General features: G+C 50.2%; 4 protein-coding genes across 5 annotated transcripts; all 4 read right to left on the reverse strand.

The window, feature by feature from the left end:
• Positions 1 to 4,389: 4,389 nt before the first annotated feature.
• On the reverse strand, positions 4,390 to 14,619 carry LOC109736505 (uncharacterized). 2 transcript variants are annotated; one of them, XM_073506050.1, is made up of 4 exons: positions 14,486 to 14,619; positions 13,625 to 14,402; positions 7,441 to 13,476; positions 4,390 to 7,358 (listed from the first exon to the last, which is right to left on the reverse strand). In XM_073506050.1, exons 3-4 carry the CDS (start codon positions 9,195 to 9,197, stop codon positions 6,956 to 6,958), a joined length of 2,160 nt encoding a protein of 719 aa, XP_073362151.1. In that variant the 5' UTR covers positions 9,198 to 13,476; positions 13,625 to 14,402; positions 14,486 to 14,619; the 3' UTR covers positions 4,390 to 6,955. The 2 variants fall into 2 exon arrangements, with proteins under 2 accessions (XP_073362151.1, XP_020151307.1); XM_020295718.3 differs by lacking the exon at positions 4,390 to 7,358 and having other exon boundaries at positions 13,070 to 13,476.
• Positions 14,620 to 14,742: 123 nt separating this feature from the next.
• Positions 14,743 to 17,014, reverse strand: LOC109736503 (uncharacterized). Its single transcript, XM_040395273.3, has one exon. The coding sequence runs from the start codon at positions 17,012 to 17,014 to the stop codon at positions 16,664 to 16,666; it is 351 nt and encodes a 116-aa protein (XP_040251207.2). The 3' UTR covers positions 14,743 to 16,663.
• On the reverse strand, positions 14,743 to 17,073 carry LOC141020536 (pentatricopeptide repeat-containing protein At3g25210, mitochondrial). Its single transcript, XM_073506051.1, has one exon. The coding sequence runs from the start codon at positions 16,493 to 16,495 to the stop codon at positions 15,299 to 15,301; it is 1,197 nt and encodes a 398-aa protein (XP_073362152.1). The 5' UTR covers positions 16,496 to 17,073; the 3' UTR covers positions 14,743 to 15,298.
• Positions 17,074 to 21,134: 4,061 nt separating this feature from the next.
• On the reverse strand, positions 21,135 to 22,707 carry LOC109736509 (hydroxycinnamoyltransferase 4-like). Its single transcript, XM_020295722.4, has one exon. It carries the CDS (start codon positions 22,603 to 22,605, stop codon positions 21,313 to 21,315), a length of 1,293 nt encoding a protein of 430 aa, XP_020151311.1. The 5' UTR covers positions 22,606 to 22,707; the 3' UTR covers positions 21,135 to 21,312.
• Between the last annotated feature and the right edge of the window lie 4,981 nt (positions 22,708 to 27,688).

The following is a 27,688-nucleotide window of genomic DNA, read 5'->3' on the forward strand; positions in this document are numbered from 1 at the left end:
AAACTCTCCCTCAACACTCAGCTGGATCGGAGTTCGAGGGACGTCATCGAGCTGAACGTGTGCTGAACTCGGAGGTGCCGTGCGTTCGGTACTTGATCGGTCGGATCGTGAAGACGTACGACTACATCAACCACGTTGTATTAACGCTTCCGCTTTCGGTCTACGAGGGTACGTGGACAACACTCTCCCCTCTCGTTGCTATGCATCACCATGATCTTGCGTGTGCGTAGGAATTTTTTTGAAATTACTACGTTCCCCAACAGTTCCTGCTCACGCTGGGGTTCCAGGCCTCACGCAGCGACTCCTCGCTGTTCATTCTCCGGCGAGGCTCGTCCGTGGCCTACCTACTCCTATATGTCGATGACATAATCCTCACAGCCAGCACCGCCGCGCTCCTCGCCTCTCTCACCACCGAGTTCGCCATGACTAACCTCGGCGCCCTCCATAATTTTCTTGGCATCAACGTGCAGCGCAGCTCGCGCGGCCTCTTTCTCTCGCAGCAACAGTACACTCTCGAAATCCTCGACCGCGCCTCCATGCTCAACTGCAAACCCATAGCCACTCCCGTCGACACCAACGCCAAACTCTCCGCCACCGACGGTGCTCTCGCACCGGATCCCTCTCTCTTCCGCAGTCTCGCTGGGGCACTCCAATACCTCACGCTGACCCGCCCTGACATAGCCTATGCCATCCAGCAGATCTGCCTGGTCATGCACTCCCCTCGCGCACCGCATGTCACCCTGCTCAAACGCATCCTCCGCTACCTCCGTGGCACAGTACATCTCGGGCTTCACCTCCGCCCATCTCCCTCATCTCAGCTTGTGGCCTATACAGATGCTGATTGGGCGGGGTGCCCTGACACCCGCCGGTCCACCTCCGGATACTGCATGTACCTCGGGGACAACCTCATCTCCTGGTCCTCCAAATGACAGGCGACGGTGTCTCGCTCCAGCGCCGAGGCTGAATACCGAGCCGTCGCCAACGCAGTTGCTGAATCATGTTGGCTGCGCCAACTCCTGCAGGAGATCGGCCGCCCCCCGGAACGAGCGACCATCGTCTACTGCGACAACATCTCTGCCACGTACCTCTCCTGCAACCCCGTCCAGCACCAACGCACGAAGCATGTGGAGATCGACCTCCACTTCGTTCGTGATTGAGTGGCCTTCGGCGACGTCCGCGTCCTTCATGTACCATCATCCTCCCAGTTCGCCGACGTGTTCACGAAAGGGTTGCCGACGAGCGTCTTCCTCGAGTTCAGGTCCAGCCTCAACGTCATCGCCGATCCCGTTTCGACTGCGGGGGGCTGTTGGAAAACGGCTCCTACGACCACGACTGCACCTCCTGACCGAGTCCTGCGGCTGCACCAGATCACTCCCACGACGCCTCTCTTCGTGCGTCTGTTACGCACGTCGCCCTTGAGTATAGCTCGGGCTGTTGTAATCTCAAGTGTATATATTGTAACTCTGTATCAATGATAAACAGTGCGTGAAATATATCTTCCAACTGCCGGTTGGCTGCTTGCTTGCTGATCCTTTTGCTGGAACGGAAGGATAACTACGGCACGTGCGCTGACTGCTCCGCCAATACTAGACTAGGCTTCGTGCCAGTTGGAACTTGCAACGAGTAGCTAGTAGTAATAAAATGTATAATATTCAGTACAACTTAACCTGGCAAACAAGCCGTCATAATGGAGTACTCACGAGCTCGGGACAACTTAGTACGATCCATTGTCGATGTATACCACGAGTTCTCGACAAGTATTTGGCAGATTATGAAACCACATCTTCTGCTAGCTACTCGTAGCTTTATTGTCTGGTTAACTAACCTCGAACTAGCGAGAGATGGGTGGTCGGTCAGGCTAGGCGATGGAGACGTAGGAGGCGGCGGCGGCGGGGTCGTCCTCCTCGTCGACTTCTCCGTTGTCGCCGTTGCTGGGGTAGCGGACGAATAGGGCGAAGACACAGACGGCGCCGAGGTAGCTGTGCAGGTAGTCCTTGTTGGGGTGGTAGCCGAGTAGGAGGAAGACACCAAGGAAGGCGAGCAGGTTGTGCAGGTAACAACCCTTGCTGCAGTGGCAGAGTAGCACCAAGGCACCAAGGAGGGCGAGGTAGTCGTGCAGGTAGCCCATGAAGGGGGCCTCAGTGACGAAGAAAAGGCAGGCGAAGTAGCCGAGGACGGTGCACGGCACGCTGATCCAGAACCGCGTCTGTTCGGGCAACAAGCGGCGAGAAAGAGTGGCAGCGTCCGGTGAATCAGCTGGTGAAAGGGATGCATGGAGGGGAAATGAATGTGTGAGTTGCGTACGTACGGAGTAGCAGCCGTGGCGGAGGTAGACGCCGAGCGGCGGGAGGAGGACGTCGCACAGGATCTCCAGCTACCGGCGGCGCCGCGAACCCGGCCCCATCTCCATCTCCTCCTCCGGCGGATGCTGCTGTACGGTGCTGCTCGCCTGAGCGGTTGTGGAACGAGCTGTAGGGGGGACGCTCGGTGCTTCTCTTCTTCTTGTTGGAACGGAACGGCGCGTGCGCTGACTCCTACGTGAACGCCAGACTAGACTATTTCAGGCTTTGTAGTACGAGTACAACTGTGCCAGTCGGAACTTGCGATGGGCAGCACACCAAAGTTGTAAAGTTAGACCCGCCGAGTCCACACGTTCCGCAGCAGCTTCCGAGGAAGCACCTCCCTTGGACTTGAACTACAAATGAGCAACCTCCATGCGGAAAACTTCCATCGGCTGAATTCGGCGAATATTGCTCTCATCCTCAAGAAAGATGGTGCCGAGGACATCACGGATTTCCGACCTATCAACCTCATTTATGGGGCCAATAGCTCCTGTGCGACACATTTGAGGTGAATCGGCAAGAGTGCGACGTTGTTCGAGCGAATGGCTGTGATGCGACAATTTTGAGCAAGTAAATAGCCCACGTGCGACATGGCTGTTAAACTCAACTGATGCCCTCGTTAGCTGTTGGGGGCTGGACTCACCACTTATCCACGTAAGCGCGGGACCCATCACTTGTCTATTCGCGGGACCCACCTCCTCGCAGCTAGAAGAGACGAGTGCCCGTGCCCGTCTGCCCGCCGCCGCCCATTCATCCCCTTTCCCCAATCTTTCTCTTCTCCGGCGACCTAGCGCAAATGTCTACCTCCTCCGCCACGCACTCAAAATGGCGACAGTATGGACCAGTGCTGCTCACAAGGTGCCCTGACTGCCCACGCCCAGACCCTCTTAAACGGTTGGTCACTAAGAGGGATGACAATGGCAATCTTGGGCGGGAATTTGTGAAATGCTTGAGCAAACCAATGGCAGGAAGGGATGGCAAGGTTAGATCTCAGTTCTTAGCCCGTTCTTTCGCTGTCTTTTGCTCTGATTTCTCCATATTTTGTTTTTTCTCCTCAAATTTGGGATTTAGGGTTCATGTTGTTCTTTTCAGATCTTGAAGAAATGTTACCATTTCGAGTGGATTGATGAATATGTTGATAGGATTCAGTTTGAGGGCTACGTTGATTCGAGCGTGGCCGCAACCTGGGAGCTCAATTTGGGCGAGGTGCCTCCGATTGCTGTGGAGAATACGGGGAGCTCGGGCGGAGGGGCGAGCAGAGTCGTGCCGATGGCGATGTATGCACGCAATGCTGAACTGCATGCGGAGTCCGAACTGACCGAGGAACTGAAGAAGATCAAGAAACATCTAATGCAGATGATCGATTTGCAGAAGCAAGCAAATATTATGGCAGGGGGGTTCTATTGTTGTATCATTGCTCTGTTTTTGTTTTATTTGTTGTTCATTCGTTATTAGAATGGGCATTTAGGCCTGTCAGGGTAGAGGATGTGATCTGTGCGCCATGCCAAGTTATGTATCTGAATTGAAGCAGCAATTTGGAACACAAATTATTCAGTGTTCATGCATGCTCTGTTTCCTCTGTTTTTGTTCTTCAGTTAACACAGTACACACCCAAATTCAGTTTCTAGTAAAAAACAAAATTGGGCTGCCGAATAGATGTTGGGCTGTGACCAGCCCACCCGCGTAGGGGCACCAGCCCACCTCTAACTTCGGCAAATAAAATGGGGCCCAATAAAATGTTACTTGTTTTTATTTTGGCCTTTTTCTTGCACTAAATTTTGTGATGGATCATTTTTTGATGCACTAAAACTAAATGTTAATTGTTTTTATGCATGTCTACGGTTCCATGAACTAAATGAGTTGATGCTTGCATGAAGTGCCCGAAGTAAATTAGTTTGCATTTCCTAGTTGCACCCATGTCCATAGTGGGTTTGCATGGGGCTCCTAGTTGCATGTCCATGGTTTGGCCAATATTTTAAAGATGGTGTGTGTGGTGATTGTGGTGTAGAAAGCCGGGCCCGTAGCAACCCATAGCAATACACGAATAATAAGCAAAAACAACCCATAGCAATCCACAAATAATAGCACGAAACACACAATATATATAGTAGCATAACGATTATATAGAAGCATAACGATTGCAACCCATAGTTCCACGATAGCCTTACAACTCCATGATAGCCTTACAACTTAAAGTACTAATAAAACTTAATAATAGTAGCATAACGATTACAACTTAAAAAAACTAATACGACAGATCTATAGCAAGCTAGATAGATAGGGGGGCACCAAACGCGGGTTCTTCGGGTTCTTCTTCTCCTCCTCCTCCGGGGCCACCTCGCTCCTCCGGGCGCCGCCCTTCACTCCTCCCCGTTGTTGATGGGGTACGGGAGCGTGTGCATAACGCCGTTGTTGGGGAAGATGCCGTTGAAGTCGGTGAAGATATTGTAGGTTGTGAAAGCTATGAACTCACAACCAACCCAATACGCTCGCCCGAGGAGATGGAAAGCATCGAAAGGGTTAGTGAACGTGGCGAGGAGCCCAACCACAACGCCGTTGTGGTTGACCTCCTCAAGATGGTACATCCGAGGAGAGCCGCGGGGGAGGTGGCGGAAGCCGGCCGCAAGGAAGAACTCCGTTAACTCCCTTGCGCCCCTCCACCTCGAGATCGCCCAAACCCTAAGGGTTCTCTCTACATACACTCCGGCCGGGTAGAGCCTTTCCGGCACGGTTGGGGGGAAGCGGTAGGTGGGGCCGTTGTACTGCATGGTGGCGGGGTGGCTCGAGGGCTCGATCGGGTTTGATGGAGAAGAAGGAAGAAGGAGGGCAGATGAGGCAGAGGATGGGGTGTGGATGACGAGGGAGAGGAAGACGATAGTGCCCGGCTTAAATAGCCCAAGTGTGACGTGGTTTCACCCCGTAGAATTAATGGGCGGGCGGCGTTTGGTGGCGCCCCATGAAAGTGTGTACACGAGCGTGGGAAACGGGCTGCGATCCTTCTATGCCACCGGTCGCGGGTCAAGGGGGACGGGCTCACGCACGCGTCTGTGCCGTCATGGGTCAAGGGGACACGCCAGCCCCGGGTTCTCTGCGTGTGCCGCCCGTGCATTCATGCCGTAGCCCATTAATTTGCACATCTTGCTAGGGCCTGGCTAGAGGGCAACGTTTGGTCGATGGGAGACGTGACAATAATGGACGCCTTCATTTGCCCATCTTGTAACGGGCAGCACGCCATTTGAACTGCATCGATACCCACATCGATACCCCATGCCAGTATTGCGTCCTCAAAGAGGAGCACCCCATGTACAGCACGCAATTCAGCGTTGGCTTTTTGGTTGTCTTCATCGGGCTGCTGCATTGTGGCCGGGTGCATGCTTTCATGCGACGATGCATCAGTTCTAATGGTAGGCATGCGACAGGTTACTGCGTCGATAGGGGTGGCGGAGCAGGGCTACGTCGAGGGCATGCATGCAACGCACGGGCGCAGTTCTGCGGGTGGGCATGCATGCTGCGGGTAGGCACGGGCACGCATGCAACGATGGAAAGGGCACTGTGTAGGCTTGGTCCATGCACCGCGTCAACTCTTGCCGTTGGATTCAAATGAACGGTCCTGATGCCCCAACGAGAGAGGCTGATCCAAACCCCACTGATTCAACCAATCAGCGCGTCTCATGCGGATCGATGCACACTGATTCAACCAATCAGCGCGTCTCATGCGGATCGATGCACACTGTAGCTAACCCTAGCGCCTGATCTCAACCGTCCACGCATAACGATCGACGACCCGGTAGTGTGCGGGGTTTTGAGGGGTTTTCAGAGGGGTTTTGACTGATTAGGGTTGAGCATAACTAATTCAAAAAAATCAAAAAAATATAAAACTTGCACACATAGTCTTATTATGTCATATAGTAACGAGAAAAAATATAAATATGGTTTACATACATTTTTACGAAAAATCCTTCACAAAATTGTCATTCCTCAAACAATGTAGTATGGAGTTCAAGGGAGAGAGTAGTGGGCACCCGAGAGTAGGTGGGGTTTGAAAATGAAAAGTGTGAAAACCTCACCAAAACTTCATTTTGGATTGACTAAGAAAGATCTTAACTTACTTTTCTCATTTTCATGTTTTAAACTTGTTTTATTTATAATTTTCTATTAAACCTTGTTTTTTCAAAAAAAGTAAATAATAGAAAATTAATTCAATAAATAGTGAGACTTTAGATTTACACTATATAGGTAGAATAGATGTGTAGAAAAATTATTTGGCTGGTTTAGACAAGGGCAAAAAAACTTGCTTAAATATGAGGCCGTTTATCCTACCTTTGGAGGTCATTTGAGACACACTTTTCATGACTATGAGTTCAACTTACCAAAAGGGCTCGGAATGATCAGCAAGCAAACATATTTCAGTTGAGATACTTTAGATAGCATTAAAACATCAATACCCCATCCCTAATTCAAATTTGAGCCCAAATTTGAATTTTATTTGGCTGGTTTAGACAAGGTACCAACAAACAAGTTCGAATAGAAATACGGGGATACATAGTGACTACCAATACGCACCAAGTTACAAATATTATTACATGCCCCAAGTTTTCAAAATGTTCTCTGTTCTACCTCTTCCTACCATGTCGCGTGCCCTTCTTCGCCTTAGCACTTCTTGTTTTTGGTTCTACTACACACACAAGTTCACTGATCATCTTGGTTTTCTTCACTGGTCTTTTCAACACCTCGCCAACACCCTCGTGATCAGTGTCTTCAGTCTCAATGTTGACAGCAGTTTCAGTTTCTTCGGTGTGTACCTCAACATGGGTTTCTTCAGTCTGAACCTCGAAACGCTCAGGTTCAGTTTCAACCTCGAGAGCAGTTTTTTCAGTCTGAATGTTGACTGCAGCAAGATTTTCTTCAGTCTGCTCAGGCTCAGGCACACTTCTCTTCTTTCTACCGCCATTGACTCTTGCTTTTTTTGTTGGCCAACACTGTTCAACAACAAGGGGTTGACTTGCTCGCTTCCTCCTGGCCATTGGGAAAATGTTATAGATATAGTAATTGGAAAAAAGCACCAAATCAAAACACAAACAAATACACAAGAACATACTTTGGCTTATCAGGAGTGTAACGGCATTTGACAGATCCCACTCTGTGCCCAAGTTCCTGGCACAACTTAAATCTGTTCTTGTTACCTTTTTGGGCCCTTTTTGGCTTTCCATCTTTCTTTCCCTTCTTACTACTCCCACCTTTCTCAAACCATGCCTTGAATCTACTCTGTTTAGGCCCGCCAGCCTTTCTTTTCGTCAAGGGAGGACACATGGAAAATTCAATGTCCACTTCAGGCCACTGAGACTGATCTGTAAGTGCGGGAATTGGAGTAGCATATGCAGCTTTGAATCTTGCTACCGAATAATATTCATGCAAATATGGGTGCATGTTTATCTTCGGTTGGGATGCTAAGAAGAGAATGGCATGCTCACATGGTTTACCAGTGTGTTGCCACTCGAGGCAAGTGCAATCATGCAATTCAGTGTTAACAACATGTCTCCTTCCAGTTTTGTTATCTCTAACTTCAGCACCCCAAGGTGAAGATTTTTCAACAAACAAATGTGAAAGACATCTGCTCCTATTGACCACCTGTTGTACCACTGCTGGAAGCTTATCACCTTGCAGACAATCACCTATCCTTCTTCTCAATTCCCACAACCGCATGAGCATGATCCTGATTTGGTCAACCATGTCATGCACAGGCAAATCTTTTAACTCCTTCACCTTGTTGTTGAAACTCTCTGCCAAATTGTTGTTGATGTGGTCACACTTGATGGCAGTGTTGAATGCTGACCTGTACCATAACAAAGAATGGTAGGTGTTCAGCCATGGACCAAACTCATCACATGCTGCCATTATCTTATCAAGATGATATTTGTGTGTCTGTCTAGTGTAAGATCTTGCTGCTGGCCACATGCGCCCAAATTCTTCTCCTCTAATTTTTTTTATCAAATTCATCCACAAATGACCGAAGCACTCCCTCTGCTCAGCATGTGGGAAAACATTTTTCACTGAATTTTCAAGCCCCTTACATGCATCTGTGTGTATAGCCAAAGGTGACACTGGCCCTAGGCATCTTTTCAACTGGATCATGAACCATGTCCATGAAGCCTCTGTTTCTGACTGAAACAAGCCAACAGCAATAGGAAACATCCAGTTGTGTCCATCTAGAGCATTGCATCCTGCCAACTGACCATTCCACTTGCCTGTCAAAAATGATGAGTCTATGCTCAAATATGGACGGCACCCTGCTTTGAACCCATCGATGCAAGGCTTCAAAGCCATAAAAAACTTGGAGAACTTGACTTCACCTTCGGCTGATACCTCTGTATCTATCTCCACAACACTGCCAGGTGACCTCTTTTCCACCTCTGCTTTGAAGTTGTAAAGCATCCTAAATGTATTTGCCCAATCACCATATAAATTTTTCATTGCCCTTTGTTTTGCCTTCCACACTGTGGTATATTTCAGTTTAATGGGGTACATCGTTTCCAAGTCTACTTTGAGTTTCTTGGCAGTAGTGTTTGGTGTTTTGGCTAAAATTGGGGTGATCTTTTCTGCAACCCAAAGTTGTGATGTCATGGTTGATACTCTCTGTGAACTTGTAATACAAGTATGTTGATTGGGGATTTGGTTAACCCTGACAGTACTTCCATCGGGTTGCAGTCTAGCAGATATGTACCACTTGCAAGGCTTCACACTACCATCAAATCCTCTGCACCTCGCATAAAACTTCTTTCTATCAATCCAAACAGTCTTGGCATCAAACTCATGTTTCACTGCATAAGTCTTGAAACACATCCTAAACTCCTTCATGCTTGGAACAACTTGCCTACTTCAATGACATGGTTTTCTTTGTCATACACATGCACCAGCTCATCATCATGCGCATCATCTACTTCATCCGCAGCTTGTTCCATCAACTGTCCATCTACTTCTTCATCAGCATTAGCAGGCAAACTATATTCGCCCCTCTGCTGCTTATCTCTGTCATCGACTGGAATGCCAAAAAGTTTGGCCATCTCAATGTCAGGCATTGGTGCAATGACCAAATCAGTAGGCTCATCTAATTCAACTACATTCCAATCAACAGTTGTTGCAGTTTCAGTTTCAGTTCCAGTCACCTGTCCCTCTTCGGCTATTACTGTAAGTTCAGTATACATGGGAATCAATGGCCTCTGTGTAGCCCAATCATCATCTACCATCTGCGCAGCCAATTGTGATGGCACATATCCAACCTTCGAAAAAATGTTCAGATCAACGAGCTCAGCAAAAAAAATTAGCCCGTTTGCTTGTCCAGCCGTTTTGCCGATCGATTTCTTCAACAATCTGTTCACCATCTTCTATTCTCACATACTCTCCTTTCCAATCATCAAACCGCAACAGTGATACTTCTTTCTCTGGACCCCAAACAATATTCTCCCCAATTTTTTCCACCCATTTCTTCACTGCCGTCTCTCCCATGTTCTGTAGAACTCGTGGATCAATCTCTGTAAACTCAACCTCCCATTTAACAATTGTGTCTCTCTCAATGTTCTGTATGCTACCATCAACTAATTTTGCCTTTGATGGAAAGAAATTGACTATCAATTCGAAGGTCCGAGCGGCAGCATCCCCTCTGTCAGTGGCGGACAGTGTGAGCCCGTGAGAAAGAGCAAACGAGGCCACCCCCTAATTGCATGCAAAGTTGGATCGGAGAGAGGCGCATTACCTATTCGAAGTTGAATCTGGCGGCTCCATCTCAGTATGCCCACGGGCTCCCCTCACAACCTATCGATTCCGCAAGCGAAAACAGAGGAAACGAGCTGAGATCTACGGGCCCGAGAGAGGAACGGGAGGGCGACTAGGGTTTGAATTCACTCACCATTTTCTTATGATGAAGGCTCCGCTGCCATTGAGAACGAGGGCTCCGCCGCCGCCACCGAGAACGCAAGATCCGCCGCCACCGGAGAAGAAGGGGGGCAGAGTGGTGGGCCCGGCACGGTCGGGCGGCAGGGCACGGTCAGCTGTTTTGAGGAACAATTAAGTTGGACCCACATGTCCTAACATAAATGGGCGGGCTTGGTTGACGACCAATTTAACCACATTTAACACCCCATGTGGCCCTGGGCTATTTACACGCTCAAATATGTCGCACCACAGCCATTCGCTCGAACAACGTCGCACTCTTGCCAATTCACCTCAAAAACGTCGCACAGGAGCTATTGGCCCTCATTCATGCCGTGGCCAAGCACATTGCAAAAATTATTTCTATTCGGTTAGCTCCGCACATCAACAGATTGTTTCAATTGCACAAGATGCCTTCATCAAAAAATGAAGCATACGTGATAACTTTCTATTTGTGTGTAATCTGGCCAGAAGATTCCACTGCATCAAAAAATCCAATGTTCCTTCTCATGCTCGACACCAAAAAGGCTTTTGATTCCGTTAGGTGGCACTACCTCATGGACATGCTCAACCACCACTGCTTGGCTTCACTGCTCGCTTCCGCGGATGGATCTCGGCCTTTCTATCATCGTCATCTTCTCGGGTCTTGCTAAATGGGATTGTGGAGGACATGATAAAGCACAGATATGGCCTCCGGCAGGGAGACCCACTATCTCCGTTGCTATTCGTGCTAGCCATCGACCCGTTGCACCACATTCTAAGCAAATCGACCCGCTCCACCACATTCTAAGCAAGGTTGTTGATCAGGGGAAACTTCACCCTCTGGGAAGACGACGCACGTGCATTCGAGCTTCTCTCTACGCCAACGGTGTGACTGTTTTCTACGCCCCGATCAAGGAGGATGTCTAATTCCTTGCTGCCACTTTTGCCTCCTTTGAGAATCTACCGACCTAGTCACAAACTGCGCCAAGAGCCTGGTTGCACCTATCCGGTGTGAGAACATTGACCTCGATGACACGCTACAATCATTTCCAGCCTGTCGGTCCTCCTTCCCCATCAGGTACCTGGGGTCTGCCACTCATGATCAGAAGGTTACAGAAGATTCACCTACAACATTTTGAGGACAAAACCACAGGGAAGCTTGCACCATGGAGGGGGAGGCATGTGGCCAAAGGCGGTCCTCAGGACGGTGACCATATATCATCTCACGCCACTTGATCTCCCGGTCGAGGTGCTTAGGAAAATTGATCGTTTGTGGCACGCCTATCTTTAGGCTGGCTCTGACACGGTGATCGGTGGGAAGTGCAAGATCAATTGGGAGAAATTGTGTAGGCCTAAAGAGTTCGAAGGCTTGGGAATTTAAAACCTTGAGAAGTTCGCTATTGCAATTCGGTTGAGATGGCTATGGATAGAATGGAACACGCACCGGCCGAGAGCGCCGCCCACGTTGCGTCCCTGTTGTCCATGTCTGTTCAATGTCTCCGAGATGTTTACTGTACGGGACAAGACGGATATCTACCACGCCCATTCAATGCCCGTTCGTCCGTATGCCGCCATCAAGCAGGCTCACCGGCCGAGGAACCAACTCCGGCGTTGCGCATTGACGCACCCGGACGCTTGGCCTTACTATAATCCACTATTTAAAGGAGGCGACACCTGGCTAAACTCCACAACGCAACACTTTCGCTCCACATCCTCGTCCCTTGGACCGCATCCACCATGACTGCAACCTCTAGCACGATGTAGGAGAGCCTGTCATCAGAAAGAATCACGAGATGGTCGCCCTTGCAGCTGCCTAGCAGACTCACCGTGCCTGGCGGATCGAGCATGGTATGTCGACCAGCTCGCCCAAGGTCTCCGACGATGACACGACGTCAGACCCCGCTCCTGTGCATGCCAGCATGACTATGAAGTAGGCGTAGGCACACTACAACGTCGCCATAACGGAGGAGGAGCCTGCCCGACTCCTATGTTGACCTTCCAGCAGGTGCAGGAGGAGCAGAGGTACAACATGTTCCTCCCCGAGTAGCACTGGCAGGCGGAGGGCCAAATCTACGGCAAGAGCGCAATTGAGTAGGCCGGGGCCGCCATGAGCGCGGCGAACCCGAACTTCTTTGTGGAGCAGCGGGCGCTCTACGAGGCCACACGTGCTCAAGGTGTCGCTCGAAACACAAAGCAAACGCAGCCGTGCCCGCACAAGCACCGGCGGCGCAGGCGGTCGTGGACTCCAGCACCGCCAGCTACACATCCTACGCGTCACCGTCCAACTTTTGGGGGCGCATGTGGCATGTGGACAGTGACGGACCGTCCATGTCCATCATCGACCTCACGTCCACTGGCGCTGGCGACGGACAGGTCGGGGACACCTCTGAGGATGAGTAGGGCATGGGAGGCGACAGGGCACTCTGTCCCAAGTGGGCCGGTCTGTCTCTCATGTTCTATCCTTCCTCGCCGGAGACTGTACCTTCACTTCACGGGTTTTGAACCCTGCCGTCGCTCATGGAAGCAGCAGATGGAGAATGTGGTCACCGATGCGGAATACAAAGGAAGTGGACGACGGGCGCCGCCGTAGGATAGGTTTAGGGTCCGGCTGCTTCTTTAATGAAAAATGTCTGAATTGTAACGAATGTGCTCCGGTTTATATGAAAATCCGTCGTGCTTGCATGAAATTTATCTGGTTAGTTGAAACCGTGTTTGAAATGTATGCGGCTAGTGTTGGATGGCCAGCTCCCATATCCATGTCCACGGACGAATGTAGAAGCAAATTTACGGGCCAGCGCTAACTATGCAAAGACCGGGTGTGTGCTAATTGTATATCACTTTGATGCTCCGTTTTTAAGCTAGAATTCACCCTTTTGTAAAAAAACACAAGGAGGCACAATAAGGAGGTTGGATTTAAGTGGGTCAACTCAATTTTGGTACAGTGACAAGACCTCGCCCAAATAATCTCGTTGTGGGCCTGGCAATCCACACGGCATGGAATCTTCAAACACGGTCAGGCGACCAGGACGGAGGAGGCGGCGGTGGCGGAGTCGTCGACGTCGTCGTTAGCGCCATTACTGGGGCAGTTGAGGAATGCGACGAGGAGCAAGACACAGAAGAAGGTGAGGCAGTTCCGCACGTAACCCATGACGGGGGCTTGAATAACGAAGAGAAGGCAAAAGTAGTAGCCGATGATGGTGCGCAGCACGCTGATCAAGAACCGCATCTGCTCCGGCACCAAGCGGCAAGAAAGAGTGAGCGGCAGCATGCATCGGGTGAATCAGCCGGCGAAAGAGATGCACGCATGGAGGAAACGAAACATGCACGGGGATTTCGCCAACGAGCGTGAGCGTGAGTGTATCTTGTGTACTTACGGAGCAGAAGCCGTGGCGGAGGTAGACGCCGAGCGGCGGGAGGAGGACGGCGCACAGGATCTCCAGGCACCGGCGGCAGCGCGAACCCGGCGCCGTCTCCATCTCCTCCTCCGGTCCGGTGGGTGCCGCTGTCCCCGGTGCGGCACGCGGTCGCCGGAAGCGGAAGCGGGGGTGGGACGAGGAAAGGACTGATGGAGCACTCCTTGCTTCTGTCCATTCGGTGGAACGGAAGGGTATAAACTCCTCCACCAGCGACCGACCGCGCGTGCGCTGACTCGTGTCATGATATTTGGACTAGACTTTTCCGGGTACATATTTCCATACTCGTGCCGCTGTGCCAGTTGCAACTTGCAGATTTTAGACCAGGGTTGCAAAGTTAGACCCGTCCCGTCGCCAGGTTCCACGGGAGCTTGCGAGAAAGCATGATGCCCCTTGAACTTGAGCTACAAATGAGCAACCCTGCAACTGGCACACCACGGCATCACAATCACACCCTGATTTACCTCCGTCCGGAATTACATCCATCTGCACGACAACTAATTCCGGACGGAAGGAGGGAGTACGTGCTTGACTTACCAGAGAACTGAACCAACACCGAGATCTGATACTACATCCCCTCAAAGAACAAAAAACAAAAACAAAAAATGATACCACACACCAGGATAGCAATATGCAGGATTTCGTGTCTGGCTTGCTACGATTGGCAAAGGATCAAAACTCAATCCATTTGTTACTACCGATATAATCGACCAATTTTTGTTGGTTCCAGTGCTGGACACTGCACAAACACGGATGTTGGTAAAATTCAGAAGAAAACCACTTGTGCGAATTCACATGCACAATATAAAAGCGAGGCCTCACCATGGTGAAGGTTGCAATAGCTTCCAGCCTACTGTTCATTTCATAACAATAAATCATGTTAAACTGTCTCCAGCCACACTCTCTGGGTAGTTTCTTACCCAGAGAGTTGAATGATGTTGTACACCCGAAATCCTGGAACATAAGGATGAATTGCGTTCTCATTTGTTATATCAAGAGATGTAATGCGGTATGAAGGGTGTATTGACAGACCATACTATTTCGGAAGGGGAAAAAAGGGGCACATGATGCACTATTCTCACAGATAAATATCTATCATGAACAAGGTTCTACAATACAGATTGTGTTATCAACACCAGGTAGAGAAACAAAGAGCAAATTCTCACAGGCATAAACACTTATTCTGTGACTGAACTTTACGAGCAAAAAAATTAAAAATGTACCACACTAAAGTATTGTTGTGTAGTTCTTCATATCATACAGTACATGATACCTGGAACAACCTTTTCTAGATGCCACACGTGATTTACTTCGGAAATTGCTATTGTCAAGCAAGTCCAGCGACCGTTGCTGCCAGCAACAAGCAATATTTTTTCTGATCCCACATCTCCAACAAAGACATTTTGTGTATCTTCTCTACCCCGTGGGTATTGCATCAATCATGACAAAAGCCGTAATTGTGCATAAGTTTGAGTCAACCAGGTCAAGGCAGTTCCTCCTTATGCTCTTCCGCATTTCTGCATCAAAACATATTGAATCTATCAAGCAGAAGTACATTCTTTCATGAATTAGAGCTTCTATGACTGTGATTCGCCACTCGATAGCACCAAGACATGCAATTTTCATCAAAGTATTTCAGTCATGAGATCCCCTATCATCAGAGGCAGAGCCCCTGTCACGGCGAGGAAGACTATTATTCTGTTGTGGCTGAGAAATCCAGTGCAGCCCATCGAGCAATTCCGAGTACATCCTCTGGTCCAATGCTCCTCGCTTCCGCTCTTTCAGCTCCTCCAGCAACTGGAACGCATCCTCTGTCCGCGTAGCTCGGCACAGCTCCTCGAGCAGCGTCCTGTAAGTGATCATATCTGGCTTCCGCTTGCTGTCCAGCATATCCAAAAGCACCTCTCTCGATTCCTCGAACCTCCATTCCAGTGCTAGCGCGGCCACCGCCGACATGTACACGCCGCCGCTCGGCACGAACCCCTTCTCCCTCATCGTCTTGAGATACACCAACCCGTTGTCGGTCCTGCCCTTCTGGAACATGGCCTTGACGATGTAGCCGTAGGTGAACTCGTTGGGCTCGCAGCCGTAGAGGGGCATTTCGCGGAACACCTTGAGGGCGTCGTCCACCTCCAGGCAGCGCCCATACGCCTTGATGATGAGGTTGAGCAGGTAGGTGTCCGGGACCACGCCCGTGGCCTTCATCTGGCGGGAGAGGGATCTGACGGCGTGGAGGTAGACCAGCGACGCGGGCGGGCGGCGCACGCGGCGGACGACGGTGCTGAGGAGCAGCGTGAAGGTCTCGACGTTGGGGCGGCAGCCGGCGTTGGCCGGGAGGGCGCGCATCTTGTTGAACATGTCGAAGGCGATGGGGAAGAGGCTGCGGCGGTCGCAGCAGAAGCGGAGGCAGGCGTTGAAGAGCTGGAGGTCGGGGGCGCAGGCCCCCGCGAGCACGTCGTGGATGAGGTTCTCGGCGGCGACGGGGCGCTTGCCGGAGGAGGCGGCGTTGAGGGCGGCGATGTAGGAGGCGGGGCCGTGGCGGAAGCCCGGGCGGAGCGCCGCCCAGCGGAAGAGCGCGAGCGCGAGGTCCGGGTCCTGCTCGGAGTTGATGGCGTCGGCCAGGTCGCACGCGGTGAAGCCCGGGCGCAGCCGCGTGACCCACGCCGCGAACTGGTCGTCCGGCGGGGAGCGGACGGGGGACCGCGGCTCCCAGGCGGGCGCAGGGCCCTCGGAGTCGCCGAAGAAGGTGGAGGAAGAAGTGGTGCTGAGGTGGTGAGGCTTTAGGAGCCGGACGGCCCGAGGAAGGCGGCGGACGGCGGCGAGGAGCGCCATAGCGGGTGGTCGGCGGCGCGGCGGCGTCTCCCTAAAGCGCAGGAGGAGGGGGAGAGATCGGAGCGACGGTGGAAAGGTCACGCGCTCGAGAAAGGCCTCGCGACGCGGGCCGGTGAAAACGGGCCGGCAAAAGAATTAGGCCCAGCGACCCATTTGACTCGGACTTACTCAGACCATGGAGATGCTGCCGTCCATATCGTCGTCGGCCTTCTCGCGGCGCCGTTCACGGCGGAGGCGGCGGGCGAGGGAGACGAGGACCGCGGCGAGGGCGACGCCGAGGAGGTCGGCCGCGGCGTCCCTGAGCGAGGCGCCGGAGGACCCGAAGAGGCGGGCCTCGTCGGCGGCCTCCTTGGCGGCGCCGACGGCGAGGGAGGCGGCGCAGCCGAGGGCCAGCGCGCGGCGGCGGAGGAAGGGGCGGGAGCTCCGGCCGGCGAGCGCGGCGGCGGCGAGCGTGATGAGGAGGCAGGCGAGGACGTGCTGCAGCTTGTCCGGGGCGAGCCACTCGTCGCCCCACTCCATCAATTAGCAGCCGCTGCCTCTGTCGATGCAGTGGAGTGTCTCTCTGTATGTCTCTCTCCGCCTTTGTTCGTGCTTTTAGAAGGTATAACTTTTTTTTTGCATGATACACAAGGTAGAACTTTTTTTTTTCAATGTAGAACTTTGATAGATGCACTACACATACCAAATGCTTTGCGTCATCAATTACGAGTAGTTTTTTTTTCTAGAACCATCAATTACGAGTACCACCTCCGTCCTGATTTATTAGTCCCCTTTGTAATTTATGCTAAATTTTGACAAAGATTTAACTGACAAAATGTAAGTGCATGTCAACAAAAATTATATCGTTTGATTCGTATTTAAACATAGTTTTCAATGATATAATTTTTGATGACATACATGAATATTTTGTTAACTAAATTTATGATCAAAATTTGGCACAGACTACAGTGGAGACCAATAAACCATAATGGAGTAGTAGTAGACTAGTGGTGGTGCTTTACAGCATTTAAGGCTAAACTAGAATAAACTGCATTCTACCCAACTTATTTTAGAAGCCCAATTAAACTTCTTTTAGAAATCTATTAACATACTAGTTAAGAATTAACTAGTTTGGTTGGCCTTCTAGAGTAAGCTGAGTAGGGCAGCTTATTCTAAAAGCCCCCAAAATAACACGAAAGAACTAGCCCTTACAGCGGAGCTCCACAAATGCCTCATATATGTCGCATACGACCCAATCAGTGACCGGTCAGAAAATTGTGACCTACCCGAGCTCCTCAAACCGGCCCTATAAATTTGGGCTAACCGGTAGCCCCATATCTAGCCCATATCAGGGCGGATGTTACTAAAAAAATCTGGGCAGATACGAGGAGGCTCGGGCGCATCATGTTGGATCCAACAGCTAGGGCTCATCACAAATTCCACCAAATCCCCCCGACCTCGTCCAACGAGCCATTTTCTTTCCTATTTTTTCCCTCGTCTGCCCCGGTCCTCCCCTAGCTCCACTGCCACCCTAGCCGTGTCGTCGTCTCGACCCCTGAGCGCCACCACCACTGCCACAAAATTCCTACCCGGTCGTCTCGCCGCTCTAGACACCGTCGCCAGCCTCTTTCTGTTCGACAAATTGTCCGAGCAGTTTTTTGTGATTTTTTTGTAGGCAAAACGATGGATGCGGATGGCTCATCGGATGAGGAGTATGGAAACACGGAGCTTGGTAAATTAATGCAAAAGGAGTTCTTTGATTCGTCAGAGTCAAACAAAAATGTCGAGATGATGATGATCATGAGCATCCAGGAGGAAATGGACAGGGATGTGGAGCACATTATTAAGTTCGAGAGTTAAATCAAAGGGAGAAGAGTTTTGAACCATGGCGCTGGATCACAGCCGCTCTATAGGAACTACTTTGATCCCAAACCAACATTACCTAATACATCCTTTCGTTGACGCTTCTTGATACGTCACTACTAGGAAAAGGGCTATAGATGATATGACCACTAATGGCGCACCAGACATGTGGTGCGCCATTACTATATAGTAATGGAATGTGTTGGTACGCCATTAGTGTGAAAATACTAATGGCGCACCACATCCACGGTGCGCCATTAGTAATTTTTTTTTAATTTTTTCAAAACTACTAATGGCGCACCGTGGGATGGTGCGCCATTAGTAGTTCAACTAGTAATGGCGCACCATCCCACGGTGCGCCATTACTAGTTGAACTGAACTACTAATGGCGCACCACCCCCACGGTGCGCCATTAGTAACTTGGCCCATTCCACCGAATGCACCCCCCGGACCGCCTTTTCAGTTTAAAAAAATAAATAAAAGAAAATGATGGAAATGTCAAAAAAATAAAATAAAACAAGTTTCCCATGTGATATGTGGTCTAGTTGTTGGGAAAATTAACAAATATGAATTTCGACTTTATTTGCAAAATCTCTCTGGAATTTCTTAAAATGGGCATAACTTTTGCATACGAACTCGGATGAAAAAGTTTTTATATGAAAAATCATCTACTCGAAAAGTTACATCCGAATTTAACAGGGGGAACTTCGTTAAACATTTTCAAAATCCTCAAAAACCTAACAGAAAAAAAGATACGGGGCTTTTAAGATCTGGAGAGGCAAAAAAATTAAAAAAAATCAAACTTACTAATGGCGCACCTGCCCATGGTGCGCCATTACTATCTTCCCGCCTTCAAAATCTAAAATAAATTAAAAAAATAAAAAAAAAGTTACTAATGACGCACCTGCCCATGGTGCGCCATTAGTATCTTCCCGCCTTCAAAATTCAAAATAAATCAAAAACATAAAAAAAAGTTACTAATGGCGCACCTGCCCATGGTGCGCCATTAGTATCTTCCCGCCTTCAAAATTCAAAATAAATAAAAAAAATAAAAAAATAGTAATGGCGCACCTGCCCACGGTGCGCCATTACTATGCCGTATATATGGCTGGGCGTGTCCTCTCCTCCTTACCTCTTCATTCTTCTCCACTCCACCTCTCCTCCACTTCATCTCCTTCTCCCTCCTCTTCGGTGAGCTCCTCCTCCCTCCTCTCCGGTGAGCTCCTCCTCCCTCCTCTCCGGTGAGCTCCTCCTCCCTCCTCTCCGGTGAGCTCCTACTCCCTCCTCTCCGGTGAGCTCCTCTTCCCTCCTCTTCGGTGAGCTCCTCCTCCCTCCTCTTCGGTGAGCTCCCCTCATGGTTTCTCCTTCCTCCTCTCCGATGCTCTGGTGAACTCCTCTCCGGCGACCTCCTCCTCCTCTACGGCGATGTAGGCGAGCACCTCTCCGGCGACCTCCTCCTCCTCCTCTCCGGCGAACTCCTCTCCGGCAAAAGAACACGGCAAAAGAACGTACAAGATCCAAAAACAGGAACAAAATTTGAAATAATATCGTGCAAAAAAAACGAGCCAAAAGAACGAGCAACAAATGGGCAAAAAAATCGCGATCCAGATCCAAATTCAAAATTCAAAAATAGCAATGGCGCACGGTGGGGGTTAGACAGTGCGCCACTACTATTTTCCCGCCTTCAAAATTCAAAAATACTAATGGCGCACCGTGGCCTATACTAATGGCGCACCAGTGGCCTATACTAATGGCGCACCATGGCATATACTAATGGCGCACCAGTGGTGCGCCATTAGTAAAATATACTAATGGCGTGGCACTAATGGCGCACCACTAATGCGCCATTAATGGCCAAATTAGGTGCGCCATTAGTAGGCCTTTTCCTAGTAGTGCGTCTTCAATATATCTATAATTTTTTATTGATTCATGTTATTATATTATCAATCTTAGGTAGTTTATATACAATTTTATATCATTTTTGGAAACTAACCTATTAACCTAGTGCCTAGTTCTAGCGTCGTCGGAGGGCGCGTGGAGGCAAATCTCGCGGGATTAAGTTAGTGTTTGTCTTCGGTGGATCCACATGGATCATGTCTTCGTTTGCCTGCGTTCGTGTGTCTACAGGTTCAGTCCCTCTAATCTATGCTTCTCTTCATTGGCGACGGTTGATGTTCTGATGCGTTGGTTATGTGCGGCCTTAGCACGACAACTTCCCAACTGTCTACTATAATAAGGTTTGCCCGACTCCGGTGAGGGGGACGTTGGCGGCGGTGCGCTTTCGGCTCGCTCTAGTGCTTGTTGTAGTCGTTGCTAGATGATATATGGACCTGGATTGCTAGATGGTGTCTGGACCTGAATGTACTTTTTGTTACTTCTCGGGTTCTTTATACTGTCATGATAGTTAATGAATAGATTAAAAACATTTTTTCCAAAAAAACACAAACAAGTCCTATGAATTTAATAAAAATAGACATTCTAAAGTGTTGCCCGGGCACATTGAATAAGTGAAAATAGGGACCGGTTATATACGAGTAATGCTACACGCACCGGCTTGTTTTCACGGATTCAACGGACTGTGAATAGGTGGCAGTTTTTGATTGGAAATTAGGGGTGAGGCAGGGCCCACCCCATGAAAATCAGGGGGGAGAAGATTGGTTAGTGTTTAGATGCCCGTGAGATGCCCGTACTCGTCCGTGCGTCTAGGATTATCGGTTATATACTTCAATCCTGAAAAATTATTTTGGGCAAGTCATTAGATTATAAGAGATTCAAGTGTCGTCCTTGTTTCTCCATCTTTCTTTCTCTCCCAACGGTTCTTTCTTCCACAGAATCTACTTACCCAAACTACAAATTCAATCAACTTACGTATACGTAGCTACTATGAAAAATAAAACAGCCTATAGCACACGCAACCACTATACAATCCATGCAACGAACGTCGACGATGGTCGTGCCTCTAGGTACGTAGTGTACTACACCTCGAGACGGGCCAGCTCGTGGGTGAACACCTTCCTGAACTCCGGCATGCTCTCCGGCTCCAGCGACAGCGCGAGCGTGAGGGCGCCTTCCTTGCCGGCCGCGTTCATCACGTACACGAAACCGCTGTAGTACATGAGCGCGGGGCCCATGAACGCCGGCGCGCCCCATCCGAAGTCGGCGTCGGAGAGCGACATTCCCATCCAGCTGATGGCGCGCAGGTGCGCGCGAGAGATGCCGCTTCGTGGCAGGTTCATCACGTCCACGCCATCCAGGTAGTCCACCAGCGACCGCGCATATTCGTCCCCCTGGCTCGTCGCCGCGCGCGCCCGCCGAGCGCCATAGTCCACCGGGTTAGACACCACCTCCCCGACGGTGGCCACGGTCGACGTCCGGATCACCGCATTCCCGAAGTAGCCCTGCGGGAGCGGCGGCGCCAGGCGCGGGCGCATGTCGATCATGGAGTAGAGCCGCGTCTCCGCGTCCAGCGGCAGCCCCCGCGCGCGGCACGCGCACTGCCACACCAGCGCCACCACGGCGCGGAACGTGGACGCCCCTGCGCACCGCGCCCTTAGCGCGCTCACCTGCTGCCTGCTGACCGTGATCAGGGCGCTCGCGTACGTGGACGCGGTTGCCGCGTGCACCGGGGCCGGCTCCGCCTTGTACTCCGGGTGGTCGTACGGCACCGCGCGCTCCTGGCGCGCGGCGAGCAGCCTGTGGTCGAAGCTAGGCGGCACGGGCGCGTCCTCTTTGGTGGAGCCGCGGGCGACGCTCGCCCACGTCTCGACAAAGAGCGCCGCGCTCCGGGCGTCGACGACGGAGTGGTGCAGCGCCAGGCCGAGCACGACACCGCCGCAGCGCAGGTACGTGACCTGAGCCAGCAGCAGGACGCACGGCGCGTTCGGTGCGGGCGTCGGAGGCACGAACAGGTCGCGCATCTCGCCGCACGGCACGAACTCGTTCATGAGGTCCTCGAGCGCGTAGTGATCCGAGCGCGCGGTGACGAAGACCGCGCCCTCGCCGGTGCAGTCGATCTGGACACGCCCGGTGCCGTCCAGCCCGAGGCGGCCGGCCAGCGGGTAGAACACCACCAGAGCCCTGGCGAGGCTGTCCTTGACGGCGTCGGCCGCGAAGAAGCCCGCATGCTCACCGTTCGGCCGGTAGAAGTAGACCGTGGGCGTGTAGCCCCGGCGCGCAGCCAGGTCCAGGTTGGACAGCCAGACGGCGGCCCCCGGCGTTGCCTCCGCCGGGACGACCATCTCCGTCGACAACACCTGGACAGCTGCCATTGTGTGCCTCGTGTACGTGTCTCTTGCTCTCTTGTGCTGTACGTGCTTGGGACTAGGGAGTGCTCTACTGCTGTGCGTGGACGTGGATGTTGTGTCTCCGAGCTCTTTGGGTGGTTTATATAGGCAGAGGATCAACTGTGCAGTAAGAGCAACTCCAACGGGGTTTCAACCACCTATGTTCGTTTGGATCGTGACGGACAAAAACACCGGCCCGACGCGCCGACCCAAACCAAAATGTTGCTTTATGTCCGCACCAACGCATTTCCGGCTCAAATTTGAGCCTGAAATATGTCGGCGCAAACACGAAGCGGACGTGCCTCCTCGGTGTCCGCCGCGGCCCCACATGTCGGATGACCAACTACCCCACGTGGTCGTAATTAATGGCGACTACCTACCGCTGCCTCCGTCGGCGACTGACCGCTCGGCGAGACTGCGGCTACATGTCCCAGTGCACCAGGCGAGGTGGCACTAGGAGAAACGCATCACCCTATCGTCCGCCGACGTGATGTTGCCACATGACTGGCATTTGGATCCAGAGCGGATCCCGATGCCGGCGGTGCCGCGGGCGCACGCGGAGGAGGTGCGGCGCCGGCGGGAGCTGCTGACGCCGAAGCAATGCCTCAACCCGGCCTACGCGCTAGACTCTCCTGATTGGAAGGCCTGGTTCGGCCTCAAGAACGAGGAGCAACGCCGGCGCGGCGTCCAGCACGTTCGTGCTGGCATCCCGCCGCCCCCCGTCGTGCGCGAGGAGGACTGGGAGGAGGAGGCCGCCTGTTAGGCGGCTCTGGCGGCCACCATGCAGAATAGTGTAGAGGACGAGCGGCGCAAGGCGGCGGCGGAGGAGGAGGCGTACCAGGTGTGACTGCATGAGGCCATCGCGCTCTCCGCTTCCGGCGACTGCTTCGTGTTGCCGCTGATGCCGCCATCCCCTGTCAAGGCCGAGCCGGCGCCGTCCCCTGTGCCAGCGACCCAGCAGTTCACCTGGGATGGAGTGGTGCGCGAGTGGGTCTGCGCGCCCCCGATCTGGTTTGGGGCGACGCCAAGGCAGGAGCAGCTCTACCTCGAATAGTGGCGGGCGTGCTGACTGGCGGAGGAGCGCGCTGACGGCGAGCGCTAGATGCATTTGGAGCGCAAGGCGGAGGAGGAGCGCCGTGCCCGCGGTGGGGCAGCCCAGCCGGCGGCGGAGGACGTTGCCCAAGCCTGGGAGACGGTGTTCCCCTGGGCTGGCCCGCCGCCGACGCTCGTCGACCTCACCGGCCCCGACGATGACGATGACGACGAGGACGTCTAGGGCAGCGCGCGTTTTTTTTTTTATTTAATGTTTTAATTAATATAATGTGGACTCTTGTCGGCCTTTCATGCTGGCATTATGTTTAATTATCGTTTTAGTTTCAAAATATTTCTGTTTTTTCATATTTTTTTCACGGGTGAAAAAAAATGAATCGGGTGAGGGTTGGACGTAAACACCGACCGAAACACGAAACTGGACATGAACGTCCATCGGGCCGACCCAAATGAAAAAAAACGAATATAGCACGCGTCCGTTTGGTTTGCCCGGTTGGAGTCTGCTCTAAAGGCAGCGGAGACCAGGGAGTTCAGTGGGAGACCGATAAAGTGAAGTCATCACATGTTTCAAGTGCCAAAAAGTTTGGCCGTTTGAGCAAAGACCTATCGTGTTGGGACTTGCGATGCATTGACGTGGATGTTGTTGTGTCTCCGAGCTCTTTGGAGTATATAGGCAGAAGCTCAGCTGTGCAGTAAAGGCAGTGGAGAGCCAGCAGGGGGCTCAGTGGGAGGCCGAATAAAGTGAAGGTAAAAGTTTGGCCGTTTGAGAAACACCTATCGTGTTCATATTCTTATTGACCCACTTTCGTAAATGCGCAGACCATATGCTTTTTTACTCTTCTCCTTTCATAAACGCGCACACCTGATTCACTTTCCAACACTTCCACGAAATTTCTCCTTTTGTTCCGGTTGCAAAGAACCAGACCATCTGAGCTCTTACGAGTCACGCCATATGGACAGTTCACTGGAATTCCGGTAAATTCTTAGCTCTCCGACTGAATTCTGTGAGATCCGTCGAAGACTCATCTCAACATGTTCTCCGACGTTGCTAGACACAATGCCAGAACGAAGGCTAAGTAGGGAGAACGCAAGTCTGATGCCCCCCTTTCCCTAAGATTTTAGGGCACCCTCTAAAAACACCTTTCTAACCCAAAAGTGGTTTTATAATCCCGAGCCCAAATGCTTCTGCATGAACAATAAAATCCAAAAAATAAAAAAAAACTGAACTTATTTGGCAACAAACACTGCTTAGTTTCTTGCCTGTGTGTAAATTTTCGTGATGACATCAAATTTGTGGATGTCTGGATGAAAATTACTAAATCAGTTCTCCAAAATGCCGTCAAAAATATATTTTTTGGAGTATGAATTTTATTATTTTTGGTCCAGGCCTCCATGGATGTAATTGCGCCACAAAAATTTGCATGTAAGAAGATAATTCAACAATGTTTGTTGCCAAAAAAAAATCAGAAGTTTTTGAAACATGAGGGTGCATTTGAGCTCAAGTGTAGAAGTTCCTTGTCCAGTCTCTATCCTCCAAATATATAGAAAAAAGAGAGGGAAATATACATGCAACTTTATCATCTTGATTTTCGATGGGTAGGAAGTCTCAGCATCTTCCTATGCTCCCATGTCGGCCACCTCACCATGCAAATCGCTGCCAAACGGCTCCGCCTTCCATTGCAAACTCGTTCATGTTCCCGTGCCGCCAACCCGCCTGAGCTTGACGTGACCCACCCAACTGCCGCCATGGCCACATCGTAGGAGTACGCCGCGAACGTCCCTCTATTGCTTGGGCATTGTTGCCATGGAAGGAGCCCTTGCTCTTGAAGATCAAAATTTTTGTTTGGCAATTACTGAGGGATCACCTATCATTTGGGATGGAGGTGATCAAGAGAAACAACCCAGGGAATGGGCTATATATGCCCTCTGTGTGAGGTCCCGGAGACAGGGACCCACATACTCTTCTCTTTCACGATAGCAAGGTTTCTTTAGAGTTTTGTCTATGAGGATCTAGGACCTGGCTGGGAGGTCCTGGATCTGGCTAGGTTCATTCAAAACAGAGCCAACCAGATCGGTAGGAGGAGACGCCTCTTCTGGCTTGTGTTGACAGCATTAGCTTGGACTCTGTGGATGATGCGTAATAAGAAGGTGATTGAGAGGGTCTTTCTTCAACGGGCCTTTGACTCGATCTTCACATTCCTATCGTTTTTGCAGCACCGGCACCCGCTATCTAGGCAGCGCGACCGCGAGCGACTGGGACTAATGAAGGACGTGATGCATGATGCCGCTCGCCGCCTTACCTTGCAGCGGGCCCCCTGAGACCGAGGCCACTTGGTGGCCTTTTTATTCTTTTATGCTTTTCCTTGGGCGTGTTTGTGTTGTTGCCCCAGCAGAATATACAATTTCTATGCACTTAAAACTCTTGTATGGAAGAGGTGGTGGCTTTATTTGTAAAGCGGGGCGAAAGCCTATTTCGAGAGAATGTGACCGCCCAGACCTCCTCTTTTCGCAAGGCTAGCAAAATGGGGATGCTGCAGCATGCAACTTTAAGGTCAATGGCCATGGTTCTGATGTGAGATACTATCTAGTTGATTCCATCTATCTTGCATGGTTAATATTTGTGAAGACATTCTCAACCCCCCAATGTAAGAATAGTGACCACTTTGCCAAGGCTCAAGAAGCTTGCCAGAAAGATATCAGGCTTCTGGTGTGTTGCAAGCTTGGTTTGCAATTGTCTGGGGTCCCGCTACTTCTGAAAATACATTTAATCATATGTAATTTGTTGGGAAAAGATGATTATAATGTATATTTCCAAAAACACCATATTAATGAAGATACTCATTTGTGTATGAGACTAAATCGTTACATAAAAGTTTATACTTGTACATGAGGCTAAATCAGTATAAGAAAGTTTATATTGTGACCTTGCTAGTAGTTCGTATGTGATGTTAGATCAATATGTGAGGTCAACATCCATATTATCAATCATTTGTATTAGAAGTACAAAAGTGAGAAATTTTTATATATGTCGTGGACTTGATAATAATTAGGTTTCACTTGTGCAATAGCTACATAGTGATCTTTTGGATGGGACAGACAAACAAATTTGTTTAAGTAAATTTTCCTCCTTAATAGGAAGACAACATAATGGTAAGTGTATTTGTTTTACTTTGTCCAAATCTTGTTTCCTCTCATTACTTTATCCATTCTAAAATACATGACACATTAGAATCGAAGAGTCTTTGAGATGTAAACTTCATTATTTGGTAAATTATTATATTGCTAAAGGGTTGAGAAGTTTCCCTATAATTTTTTGTAATCCATTATTTATTTTTGAAATGCACAAGTTGTATTTTATCTGTATACTTGATAACTCTCTGCCCATTATACTAATTCTTCAATCAAGTTGCTCGGAGCTACCACTCGCTTCCATCTATTTGTCATGTAACACGACCAAACTTATCTACAAAAATAACATGACCAAGCTGACATGGATAATGTAGTTTTAACATCTGAATTCATTCCTTTCAATGACATGGTGTCTTAAATTTCAAAGAATTAGAAACAACATAATTTGAACAAAAGTGTATTAAAAAACCATTCACTGAAAAAATATAGAAACTCATGAGCCATAGATATTTTCTATGATAGTAAAAAAACATACATTTGGTCTAAAAGTTATACCAAAAAAGCTTTTCCTTACAAAATTTGGGTAATTTTTCACCAAATCAGGTATGATTGCTAATAAATTAAATTACACTATTTTTAAAATTTTCTTGATAAAAAGGGTTGTAGATCTGCATTGTGGATAATGATGAGAAATAAATTCTCCTGACAATGTTGATCTTAATATTTCTATAGTAGTATCAACCTCTGATTTGTGCAAGAACATGCCCTAGTTACTACCCATCAAGCCTTCACCTCCATGCACATCTTGTGCTTGATCTCTTTCTTTTGTTAGTGATGGCTAACTATGCCCAAATGCTATGGGTGATCATGCCATCAAGTTTGATTTCAA

The sequence above is a fragment of the Aegilops tauschii genome, chromosome 7 (assembly GCF_002575655.3).
Source record: "Aegilops tauschii subsp. strangulata cultivar AL8/78 chromosome 7, Aet v6.0, whole genome shotgun sequence".
In the NCBI taxonomy this organism is placed as follows: domain Eukaryota; kingdom Viridiplantae; phylum Streptophyta; class Magnoliopsida; order Poales; family Poaceae; genus Aegilops; species Aegilops tauschii.

Coding starts and splice junctions, on each gene's coding strand:
- LOC109736505 (XM_073506050.1), bottom strand. CDS start 9,197: ATGAAGGAGTTTAGGATGTGTTTCAAGACTTATGCAGTGAAACATGAG. Junction 7,359..7,440: donor TACACTCCTGATAAGCCAAA/GTATGTTCTTGT, acceptor CCCAATGGCCAG/GAGGAAGCGAGCAAGTCAAC.
- LOC141020536 (XM_073506051.1), bottom strand. CDS start 16,495: ATGGCGCTCCTCGCCGCCGTCCGCCGCCTTCCTCGGGCCGTCCGGCTC.
- LOC109736503 (XM_040395273.3), bottom strand. CDS start 17,014: ATGGAGTGGGGCGACGAGTGGCTCGCCCCGGACAAGCTGCAGCACGTC.
- LOC109736509 (XM_020295722.4), bottom strand. CDS start 22,605: ATGGCAGCTGTCCAGGTGTTGTCGACGGAGATGGTCGTCCCGGCGGAG.